Source organism: Ranitomeya imitator, chromosome 6 (genome assembly GCF_032444005.1).
Source record: "Ranitomeya imitator isolate aRanImi1 chromosome 6, aRanImi1.pri, whole genome shotgun sequence".
Taxonomy (NCBI): Eukaryota; Metazoa; Chordata; class Amphibia; order Anura; family Dendrobatidae; genus Ranitomeya; species Ranitomeya imitator.
In genome coordinates, this window is record NC_091287.1 from 364,551,750 (window position 1) to 364,564,219 (window position 12,470).

Consider the following 12,470-nt stretch of genomic DNA (forward strand, 5'->3'; position numbering starts at 1 on the left):
CGCATAACAAATCAGTTATGGACATTCATAAAAAACAAATAAATAAATTCTTATCACAGCGCTAAATTTGCGCATGCGCACTCCATAAAGCATAGTTGATATTGTGCGCATAAATAATGTCCCGCAGATGCAGTACCCCATCTCCCACCGTTGTAGACACATAAATACAGATATGGCGCTCATATTTTAATCATTTTTTCAATGTCATAGGTTGGCTAACATATTTATAAATAAAGAACCAAGCCTAGAGTGACCAAACCTCAAAAGACACACACCCCCGGATAGCTTCCGTGGACAAAATAATGTCCACAGGTACTGACAGATGCTACGTCCCAAGAATTGGACAGATATTTATAAACCAAACTGACCCATTTCAGGGTCGATAGTGCAGATCTTCTCATTGCCAAAATAACATCAACCGATAAAAGAGTCATAGGTAACAGCCAAAGTTCATTTGTTCGTTCAGCCCATTCGGGAAGACCGTATCCAGTCTGTGGATCCATTTCAATTCCTTTTGTAAGATCTTCCGATCCCAATCACCGCCCCTGATAGAAGGGACTATCACTTCAATGGCACAGAAAGAAAAGGACTTGAGGTCACCCTGATGTACCGTCCGAACATGCCTAGATATTGGGGTATCCCTGGCATGTCTAATGTCACCCAGGTGATCCCCTATCCTTCTTCTCAACTCCCTTTTTGTTTTCCCTACATAATTTAATGGGCAAGTACATTGAAACAAATACACAACTCCACTTGTTTTACAATTTGCAAAATGTCTGCTCTCAAACACCTGGCCTGTTTTGGCACTGGAGAAACGATTTCCAGTATCTAGATAACCACAAAAAGAACAGGTTCCACAGCGAAACGTCCCAAACTGCCTCTTATCCAGCCATGTCCCACTTTTTTGGGGGGGTGAGAAAACACTGTGTACAAGTTGATCCTTAAGAGATCTCCCTTTTCTATAAGTGATCATAGGTGTCTCCGGGAGGCAATCTTTAATGTCTGTATCTGCCAATAAGATAGCCCAATACTTCTTGATATTGTTGCCATAGTTACTTAACACTCTTTGTGACTATGCTTACTGAGCATGCGTACCCTATCGATAACTATGAACTAGTCCTTAGTGGCGCTTCTCTTGGATTAGTGAGAGGGGGCTGCCCTGTCATTATTTTTATCTACGTCACGACTGGCACATGCGCATTGGTGTGTGAAGGTGACGCTAGCGTCTCCATGGCACTGACGAAGCTTGTGCTCATTGCGCGTGCGCTGTTGATTAGCGCCTATACTATGGTCACTCTGTATCCCTCTTGATTATGCCTATGGAGCATGCGCACTGTATCGGAGTTTTTGACTAGCTCTAAGTGGCGCTTCAGCTATATTACAAGCTTGGACGTGCGCGTGCGCATTTGATGGTTGCAGACGGGGATTATCCCTCGCTTGAAAATAGGGGATGTACCTGTAGCTTCTACGCAGGCGCATTAGGCACATGGGACGTCACAGGACATGTGACCCCCTCTCGGCCGGAATACCGGAAGTGCTTGGGACACGCACGCCGGTAAGCAGCTGTTTTTGTTTGTGTTAAGTGTTCAGCCTTTAAAACGCACACATTGTAACATCCGTCTGGGAGCACCATATCCATGAGGGATCGTCCCGATGGTGGTACAGACTATTTGGTTCACCTGCACCATTTATGAAGGAAGCTAAGTAACCCTTTACATGTATCTGATAAACTCCTGATGAACCTCCTGTTATATGCGGAGGGGAAACGCGTTGAGTTTGGGGAAGGGAGTATTGTGGTTATGTTATGTTTTAATGACCATACTGATTTGATTTGGGTCAAAAGGCTTCAGGAGGATTGTGTTTCTTTAGTATGTGCTTATACTCTGGACCATTGACATTCAAGTTTGGGAGATCATTTTACCCGCAAGTCACTGAACTTCATGATCTCTTTTTACACATATGCCAATTTAGACAACCTTAGGATATGTGGAGTATGAATGATCAGCACTGTGTATACGAAAAGGACACCTTATTATCAATCGGGTATCATTTATCCTCTTGATATATGCTCTTATATATTTGTATAACATCCTGCCTACTCTTTTATTTAGGGTCAGACTAGTGTAGCCATCGTGGAGCGGGGGCACCATTAGCATTATATTAGGGTGCCGACCCCCGCAGATAGGAAGTTGTAGTGCAGTTAGCGAGATAGGGTATTTGGGTAATTGCTATTGACCCACTATCTGTTTCAGAAAGGCACTGTATATTTGTTTTTTCTATTCCCTGTCCCAGTAGGGCCCACTAGGGTTAGCAGGGAGAGTCGACGAGGAGCGGGGGCGCCATTGCGCAGGTGTTATAGGGTGCCAACCTCCGCTGTTAAGTAGGGTGTTTTTTAGTCTATTGTAGGGATTGGCACTATCTTGGCTTTTCCTATGGTATGTTGCTAATCTTGGTGATGGTGTTGTTGTGCACATATTTGGTATTTAATACTTTTATAAGATTATATCAATAAAGGTTAACTTTTAATTCTTGGGATTTTTTCTGTGAGCTCTCCAACAGAGAGGGAGCTGGATGAGGAGGTAGTGTGGGAGTGGGAAATGCTAAATGTGCGGTCGGAAAGGTATGAGGCAATCCAGGACAGGGCAAGGCCTTTGATGCCGAGGGAAGAAATAATCTGTAGCAGTAGGCAGTGGTCCACTGTGTCGAAAGCAGAGGAGGATGGGGAACTGTCTGTTAGCTTTGAGTAGTGTATAAGCGGGTGGTTTCGTCAAACTCAATCTGACAGGTGCCCCGCCCCTATCAAAGTGTATCAAAGTGTGTAACCCCTCCCCTCCCCTTGTTTGACGGCTGGTATCCAGCTGTCCCTCCTTGTTTGATTTCCCCTTTTGATATAGTTTAATATAGTTTAATTTGTTGTAGTTTTGATATTATTCCCGTATTTTGTGGAATAACACATGTTTATAATTATAGCCTAGTCGTGTATTTATTTTACACGTGGTTTATAACACCTTTCTCATTTGTTTTATAATAGATTTTATACGTAGCCCCGAGTTTGATTCTGTAAGCTTTTGTTTTATTCACAGTGTATCCATATAGTGAATAGGGCTGATGTTTCTGTATGCAATCCTACATTCTGTTATGTGAAAAGTATTCTCAAACACTAACTAAATGGTGAACATTACCTAAATTAGGTTAACTGTGGGTCAGAGGTTTATAGCACCTAGGTCAAGCAATTGTTGTTGTATTTGCGTACCCCATAAATGTTTATTCTCACAAACAGAAAAGTTATTGTGTCCTGAAGATGGCATCTGAGGTTATTTGTTTTTTGTATTAGCTTTCTCAGAAAACAGCTGTGTTATCTGAGGGTCAGATATTTTTGTACAAACTCATGCTGTTTGGTGATCTTTGTGAAGCAGAACTTTGTTTTATAACACATTTGTACTTGTATTGTACCTGGATTGATATTTGCTTTCTCTTTTTTGTGTCCTGAAGATGGCATCTGCAAAGTTATTTGTTATCTACTGAGGCGATTGCAAGTTGTGTTTATTCACATTGTAGCAGGTTTTATCCTTGTGGCTGCCTTATATACACAGAAGAGATATGCACCAATGTCACAACACAAGTTATAATATGACCCAATGTTACAACACAAGTAAGAAGCGGCGTGTTTTATACGAATAAAAACCAAAGACACGATATTGTAAAAAAAAAAAAATTTAAAAGATTTATTTCTCACGATAAAACAGCATCTCAAAGACATTTCAACACTATAAAAAATTCTTACAGAATATAAAAAGTAAAAACATTAAAATAGTACAATGAACAATTACACTTCTTACAAAATAATTAATATAGAGTTACAAGGCGAGTACAGCATTTTAGCCAGTACATTCTTTACATCGTGAGCCACATGGTTTGCAGCATCGGTAGAGACCTTTTTTTAGGTAGCAGAGTTCCACGTGTGGAACCTAATGACGGGGAATGTAAAGATTGAATTGTACGGGGAGCCGCCGCTAACTTCAGCGGTGTAGATACAGAGCGTGTCTCACTGTTGGTAATTTTTAATTCATCTAAAAGCTTCCTAGTAGCGGTGTTACCCACAACTGTAGACGCCATATTTAGTTCGGCCATAGCCTGCATAAATGAATCCCAACCCGGCGGTAAATTTCTACTGTTCAGAGCATGGCTCTGCGTTGTACTACGTACCAAATCCAGTAAGTTAGACCCTGGTATTACGGATCCTTTGAAAATAAATTCAGCATTATTATTCCATGCTGTGACATTTTTATTCTGCAGCAGCCTGTTTAGTAAAAATTCAGCATTCTTTTTATATCTTTGGTTTATATTATATTAGCTTTTTGTCATAGGTCAGGGATTTTTTTTTTTTTTTTGCACTTTATTAATATGCGGTTATTAGTCATTTAGGACTTATGTTATCATGTTTTTTGCACTTTATTAATATGCGGTTATTAGTCATTTAGGACTTATGTTATCATGTTTTTTGCACTTTATTAATATGCTGAACACATAGGTCAGGGATTTTTGCACTTTATTAATATGCGGGCCACATAGGTCAGTGATTTTTGCACTTTATTAATATGCAGGCCACATAGGTCAGTGATTTTTGCACTTTATTAACATACAACACACAAGAAATAGACATTTAGAACTTATTTATGATTAATATGCGATTATTAGGCATTTAGGACTTATGTTATCATGTTTTTGCACTTTATTAATATGCTGACCACATAGGTCAGGGATTTTTGCACTTTATTAATATGCGGGCCACATAGGTCAGTGATTTTTGCACTTTATTAACATACAACACACAAGAAATAGACATTTAGAACTTATTTATAATTAATATGCGATTATTAGGCATTTAGGACTTATGTTATCATGTTTTTGCACTTTATTAATATGCGGTTATTAGTCATTTAGGACTTATGTTATCATGTTTTTGCACTTTATTAATATGCTGACCACATAGGTCAGGGATTTTTTGTACTTTATTAATATGCGGGCCACAAACACTTCTGCACCCACGGGCGCTTCTCAACCAACCATGCATCCGGTACTCATCAGGCACTGTGAAATAATGCAAAAATACATCTGTGCGCGGCTGGCGGCATCAACATTTTGCTATTATAAGTTTATGGTTCTGTAAAGAACACGCAACACATACAGAACGCACACACACACACAAATACACACAGCACACAACACGCACACATTTCTCAAAATGCCATACACTTCAGAATATATTTGCAATTCACTACGCATGTAACACATATTTCTTCGCCCCACACGCATTTAACAGTCTTTCATATGTATCGCAGAAAGATTTTAGTTCCAACTGCGGGTCAGCGGCTTAAAGAAAAGTTATTGTGGCCTTGATTCTGGGGTAACACATGTTTATAAATATAGCCTAGTCGTGTATTTATTTTACACGTGGTTTATAACACATTTCATTTGTTTTTGTTGTTTGATTGTCATGTAAGAAGCGTTGTGTTTTATACGAATATAAAAGTGACACATTCCCATATATTATTACAGCTTTCATTAATTCTACATTATTTTAGCACATATTAATTTTACACTATTAATTTTACAGGAGCCTGTGCTGCCTATAATTTGACTCCTTCTTATACAAAGACATCTAACATATACAGACTTTTAATATTTTTGTGTAAAATCGCGGTCAGACAGGCACAAACACACACACACACACACACACACGCACACAACACAGAACCACACACAACAAACACACAGAACCCACACACACACACACACACACACACACACAAGAAATAGACATTTAGGACTTATTTATGTTATTATCTTTATGCACTTTGGATGTGCTGTCTATAATTTGACTCTATCCTTGTTTTGTTGAAAATAACTGGACATACATAAGAAACCGGGCAATATATCTTTATAGAAATAACACTTCTGCACTCTTTGTGTATTTCTATCAGTTTTATTCAGGCATTTATAACACAACATGTTTGATATTGGTAATTTGATTCTGGGAACACATTTTAAGTTACTGCTGCACATGTATTACTGTTTTTCTTGTTTTTTATGTAAAATTTCGTTGTTGGTTTACAAAGACATTTCTTTGAGAAATGTGTAGCATAACCAATTACCCATCATGGCCACTAGATGGCAGAATATCATATTAATTATTCTGGGATAACATTTCTCTTTGTGCATTTCTATCAGTTTTATTTATGCTTTTATAACACAACATGTCTGCTATTGTTAATTTGATTCGGGGATAACACATGTTTATAAAAATAACGCTATAGCAAGCGGTAATGTCAAATTCTGAAAATAGCCATTTTATATTGAATTACTAACATTTTTCTATTTTAGCGCTGACACAGCCACATATATTATTCCAGCTTTCTTTAATTCTGCATTATTTTATCACATGATGAAAATAGTCATTTTATATTGAATTACTGCAGCTCGCGGCGCGTTACCACTGGACTCGTTTCTCAATTAATTTCCCAGCTGGCGACGCTATCTATAATTCTGCGTATACCTTAGGCGTGTATTTACATGGCAGTGTAATTATTTCTCACAATAAAACAACAGCTCAAATTTTAAGTTAGCTAACAGCATAATGATGACAAATGCATCTTTGCGGAATCTGATAACGACACGCTGAACAAAGGACGGAGCCTGACAAATACACACAACACACAACACGCACATATTATGAAAAATGACAACCATTGTATGTGATTTAAAAGACTTTAGTTAGATTTATCAGGGGTGATTTAGTTTGAAAGCACGCAGCTCCTCGGTAATGTCATGTGTTGGACACGCATTTAAAAGTCTTTCATATGTATCGCAGAAAGATTTTAGTTCCATCTGTGCGAGTTTGCTTTGAGCGTACTGCGCAGACATGTCAGTAAACATTTTGACATGGTCAGCATCCCACGAAGGACGACCTGTGTAAGGTGTATGTACAGCAACTTTCTGCTTTCTACCTACACGGCGTCGGGATACGGTTCGTTTCTTTAGAGGTAATACAGGGGCAAAAACGCTAGAAGAGTCTGCAAGAGCAGTATCTGCAGATTGCACAGTCTGGCACACAGGTATATTGAGGGGCTCTGTGGGTGACCACATACCCTCGGAGAGCTGTTCAATTTCTCTGTTTTCAGGCGTAACTTGGGGTATGGCGCCTGTGCTATTGGCGGTCCGAGTTATGCGGGGCTTAGCGTTCGGCGCTGTACGTTTCTCTCTTGAAACGTTCGTATATTTCTGATGTGAAATCTTGGGGCTTGGATTCCCGGGTTGTTTTGGTGCAGCGTAGCATTCATCACGATCCACAACACAGATGGGCGAGAGAGATGTTGTTCGCACCGCCGTATTAGCTCTTTGTGGTTGATTCTCTTCAGTGTCGTAATTACGCCGGTGCAAAACTCGTTGTTGAAGAGGCGACGTATCTAAAAGAAAAGATACAAGTGGCGGTTAGCCGCGAAACGGCGCAAAATTGGAAAAGCTAAACGGCGACGCATAGCTATGATCATACGTAATATTTGAAAAGTTAATGGGGACAGGTATCCATGAAATCATTGTAACAATATTTACATAAACCTGTATAGAGCAGTCCAGATATATACTTACAAGTATGAAGCGGTAATTGTCCCACATCAGCTCCTGGTTTAACGGGCGGCGCAATGCTCAAACTCGCAGAGGCGGGAATATTCTCTTTTTCAAGCTGTATTTTCCGGGCAACTAGATTAGCGGGTGTAAGTAAAAATATAACGATTAGCGAACACAGAATTGATTTTCTACACAAAACTGCAGCGGTGAGAAGAATATATATATATATATATATATATATATATATTCAAAAATGAATTTTCTGACAGTTAGCTAGCAGCTGTAAGTAAATATGAGTATTACACAAAAGTGAGAATCGACTGTATTTCAAGTGAACAGATACCTTTTCTATTCTTGAAACATCGGCGTAACGAGTTGCCGCGTCTTTTAGGCGCATCGGGTTTCGCTGAAGTTGCAGGGTTCTTGACATCTATGATCTCCACGTCTGAACCCAGCGTATCGCGTGGTTCGGGAACACACCAGTTTTCAGCCATATCGTCAGATGTCTCCGTGTCAGTATCTGTATGAGAAATTGCGCGTAGTTCGTGTTTACATACAAAGGATTAAAGCAACTGATATAGTATAATATAGTTTTACGGTATAAACATATTTGCGGTGTAAATTAATATAGCAAGACTTATGCCGCTATATATTAATAATTCAGTATTATATTGATGGCTACCGCTATTATTTGTTTTATTAATTTAATCATATATTTATTATGCCATAATTTGTGTAATACAATAGTTAATAGATGCTATAGTTTTACGCCATAAACAGTATATATTAACATAGATAATATATATATATATATATATTTAGCTTTCTTACATGTGATACATGAAAGATAAATATCTTTGTACCGTGTTACAATGACATTTTTCCCTATCTAAAAGCAAAAAGGTGCTCCTAATTACCCATGATGAGATGAAGAGCAGGCCCATTATCGGCTATCGGCGCCACGGCTTCAATGCGCGCATAATTCTGCGTTATGAAATTATTGCGCCAATCGGGCGACATACACGGCTCTTAAATAAGAAAGAATGCATGAATATATAATTAATATAATTTACTTATAATATAATGACACAATCAGAATGAGTCAATACTCTGTACATTATACGCGTATAATACCTAATTGTGTGCTTGCAAGAAGGGGGCTGCATTGCTCGCGAGGGTATTGGGCTTCCATCTTAAATAAATAGGGGATAAGTTTTATCTATAACTGCGCCGCCAATAAATACAGTTTAAAACTACGTTACAAAAATATGCTTTACAGGCATTGATAATATTAGACCGCAAATAAAACAGTAAACACCTACTTTTCAGAGAGTAGCGCAACTGTTCAGAGAGAAATTACCACCCACCGTGAACACACCTACAGGAAACCGCATTATACGGCACCCGTGACTAATTGCGCGCACATGTCAGATAACAATGGTTGTTATGACCCAGCCATAAGCCTTTCTATATTAATTATGTCCCACAAATATTGCTTATACAATAAAACTATATTATACAACGATACTAAATATGCAGCTATCCTCCAGTATAAAACTAACTTATTAGACAAATAACCCCCTTAATTATGGTTTTAGAGATGCATAGTTAAATATAATTAAGCATTTGCGAATAATAACACAACTGTCTTATATACTTACATTTAGAATAGCTTGCTTTTTTTTAGTCTAGTCGGACTTCTGGTGGATGTCTGATGTACTTAGTGGGCCAGCCACCTGTATTTATCCTGAGTGTCAGAAACCAGCTCACCTGTTAACACCCAGTTACGCCCCCACCACACGCCTGCTGTTAACACCCAGAACACAACCATACATGCAATTAATGCATGTATTAATCCGATAGCCGATAATGGGCCTGCTCTTCATCTCATCATGGGTAATTAGGAGCACCTTTTTGCTTTTAGATAGGGAAAAATGTCATTGTAACACGGTACAAAGATATTTATCTTTCATGTATCACATGTAAGAAAGCTAAATATATATATATATATATATTATCTATGTTAATATATACTGTTTATGGCGTAAAACTATAGCATCTATTAACTATTGTATTACACAAATTATGGCATAATAAATATATGATTAAATTAATAAAACAAATAGCGGTAGCCATCAATATAATACTGAATTATTAATATATAGCGGCATAAGTCTTGCTATATTAATTTACACCGCAAATATGTTTATACCGTAAAACTATATTATACTATATCAGTTGCTTTAATCCTTTGTATGTAAACACGAACTACGCGCAATTTCTCATACAGATACTGACACGGAGACATCTGACGATATGGCTGAAAACTGGTGTGTTCCCGAACCACGCGATACGCTGGGTTCAGACGTGGAGATCATAGATGTCAAGAACCCTGCAACTTCAGCGAAACCCGATGCGCCTAAAAGACGCGGCAACTCGTTACGCCGATGTTTCAAGAATAGAAAAGGTATCTGTTCACTTGAAATACAGTCGATTCTCACTTTTGTGTAATACTCATATTTACTTACAGCTGCTAGCTAACTGTCAGAAAATTCATTTTTGAATATATATATATATATATATATATATATATATTCTTCTCACCGCTGCAGTTTTGTGTAGAAAATCAATTCTGTGTTCGCTAATCGTTATATTTTTACTTACACCCGCTAATCTAGTTGCCCGGAAAATACAGCTTGAAAAAGAGAATATTCCCGCCTCTGCGAGTTTGAGCATTGCGCCGCCCGTTAAACCAGGAGCTGATGTGGGACAATTACCGCTTCATACTTGTAAGTATATATCTGGACTGCTCTATACAGGTTTATGTAAATATTGTTACAATGATTTCATGGATACCTGTCCCCATTAACTTTTCAAATATTACGTATGATCATAGCTATGCGTCGCCGTTTAGCTTTTCCAATTTTGCGCCGTTTCGCGGCTAACCGCCACTTGTATCTTTTCTTTTAGATACGTCGCCTCTTCAACAACGAGTTTTGCACCGGCGTAATTACGACACTGAAGAGAATCAACCACAAAGAGCTAATACGGCGGTGCGAACAACATCTCTCTCGCCCATCTGTGTTGTGGATCGTGATGAATGCTACGCTGCACCAAAACAACCCGGGAATCCAAGCCCCAAGATTTCACATCAGAAATATACGAACGTTTCAAGAGAGAAACGTACAGCGCCGAACGCTAAGCCCCGCATAACTCGGACCGCCAATAGCACAGGCGCCATACCCCAAGTTACGCCTGAAAACAGAGAAATTGAACAGCTCTCCGAGGGTATGTGGTCACCCACAGAGCCCCTCAATATACCTGTGTGCCAGACTGTGCAATCTGCAGATACTGCTCTTGCAGACTCTTCTAGCGTTTTTGCCCCTGTATTACCTCTAAAGAAACGAACCGTATCCCGACGCCGTGTAGGTAGAAAGCAGAAAGTTGCTGTACATACACCTTACACAGGTCGTCCTTCGTGGGATGCTGACCATGTCAAAATGTTTACTGACATGTCTGCGCAGTACGCTCAAAGCAAACTCGCACAGATGGAACTAAAATCTTTCTGCGATACATATGAAAGACTGTTAAATGCGTGTCCAACACATGACATTACCGAGGAGCTGCGTGCTTTCAAACTAAATCACCCCTGATAAATCTAACTAAAGTCTTTTAAATCACATACAATGGTTGTCATTTTTCATAATATGTGCGTGTTGTGTGTTGTGTGTATTTGTCAGGCTCCGTCCTTTGTTCAGCGTGTCGTTATCAGATTCCGCAAAGATGCATTTGTCATCATTATGCTGTTAGCTAACTTAAAATTTGAGCTGTTGTTTTATTGTGAGAAATAATTACACTGCCATGTAAATACACGCCTAAGGTATACGCAGAATTATAGATAGCGTCGCCAGCTGGGAAATTAATTGAGAAACGAGTCCAGTGGTAACGCGCCGCGAGCTGCAGTAATTCAATATAAAATGACTATTTTCATCATGTGATAAAATAATGCAGAATTAAAGAAAGCTGGAATAATATATGTGGCTGTGTCAGCGCTAAAATAGAAAAATGTTAGTAATTCAATATAAAATGGCTATTTTCAGAATTTGACATTACCGCTTGCTATAGCGTTATTTTTATAAACATGTGTTATCCCCGAATCAAATTAACAATAGCAGACATGTTGTGTTATAAAAGCATAAATAAAACTGATAGAAATGCACAAAGAGAAATGTTATCCCAGAATAATTAATATGATATTCTGCCATCTAGTGGCCATGATGGGTAATTGGTTATGCTACACATTTCTCAAAGAAATGTCTTTGTAAACCAACAACGAAATTTTACATAAAAAACAAGAAAAACAGTAATACATGTGCAGCAGTAACTTAAAATGTGTTCCCAGAATCAAATTACCAATATCAAACATGTTGTGTTATAAATGCCTGAATAAAACTGATAGAAATACACAAAGAGTGCAGAAGTGTTATTTCTATAAAGATATATTGCCCGGTTTCTTATGTATGTCCAGTTATTTTCAACAAAACAAGGATAGAGTCAAATTATAGACAGCACATCCAAAGTGCATAAAGATAATAACATAAATAAGTCCTAAATGTCTATTTCTTGTGTGTGTGTGTGTGTGTGTGTGTTTGTGCCTGTCTGACCGCGATTTTACACAAAAATATTAAAAGTCTGTATATGTTAGATGTCTTTGTATAAGAAGGAGTCAAATTATAGGCAGCACAGGCTCCTGTAAAATTAATAGTGTAAAATTAATATGTGCTAAAATAATGTAGAATTAATGAAAGCTGTAATAATATATGGGAATGTGTCACTTTTATATT

The 12,470-nt window shown here is 38.3% G+C and overlaps 2 protein-coding genes across 2 annotated transcripts; one reads left to right on the plus strand and one right to left on the minus strand.

Moving 5' to 3' along the window:
* Nucleotides 1-3,737: 3,737 nt before the first annotated feature.
* On the minus strand, nt 3,738-8,851 carry LOC138642665 (uncharacterized). Its single transcript, XM_069730981.1, has 5 exons — nt 8,761-8,851; nt 8,544-8,654; nt 7,970-8,146; nt 7,648-7,758; nt 3,738-7,466 (listed from the first exon to the last, which is right to left on the minus strand). Exons 1-5 carry the CDS (start codon nt 8,816-8,818, stop codon nt 6,784-6,786), a joined length of 1,140 nt encoding a protein of 379 aa, XP_069587082.1. The 5' UTR covers nt 8,819-8,851; the 3' UTR covers nt 3,738-6,783.
* Nucleotides 8,852-9,489: 638 nt separating this feature from the next.
* Nucleotides 9,490-12,253, plus strand: LOC138642666 (uncharacterized). Its single transcript, XM_069730982.1, has 4 exons — nt 9,490-9,522; nt 9,917-10,093; nt 10,305-10,415; nt 10,597-12,253. The coding sequence occupies exons 1-4, from the start codon at nt 9,519-9,521 to the stop codon at nt 11,277-11,279; spliced, it is 975 nt and encodes a 324-aa protein (XP_069587083.1). The 5' UTR covers nt 9,490-9,518; the 3' UTR covers nt 11,280-12,253.
* Nucleotides 12,254-12,470: the final 217 nt, after the last annotated feature.

What these genes read in the sequence shown, in the direction of transcription:
- LOC138642666 (XM_069730982.1), top strand. An exon ending in ATGTTTCAAGAATAGAAAAG is followed by an intron (nt 10,094 to 10,304) that starts GTATCTGTTCAC and finishes CCGCTAATCTAG; the next exon opens with TTGCCCGGAAAATACAGCTT. An exon ending in ACAATTACCGCTTCATACTT is followed by an intron (nt 10,416 to 10,596) that starts GTAAGTATATAT and finishes CTTTTCTTTTAG; the next exon opens with ATACGTCGCCTCTTCAACAA.
- LOC138642665 (XM_069730981.1), bottom strand. Translation starts at nt 8,818, where the DNA reads ATGGAAGCCCAATACCCTCGCGAGCAATGCAGCCCCCTTCTTGCAAGC. An exon ending in TCTTGCAAGCACACAATTAG is followed by an intron (nt 8,655 to 8,760) that starts GTATTATACGCG and finishes TTCTTATTTAAG; the next exon opens with AGCCGTGTATGTCGCCCGAT. An exon ending in ACAATTACCGCTTCATACTT is followed by an intron (nt 7,467 to 7,647) that starts GTAAGTATATAT and finishes CTTTTCTTTTAG; the next exon opens with ATACGTCGCCTCTTCAACAA.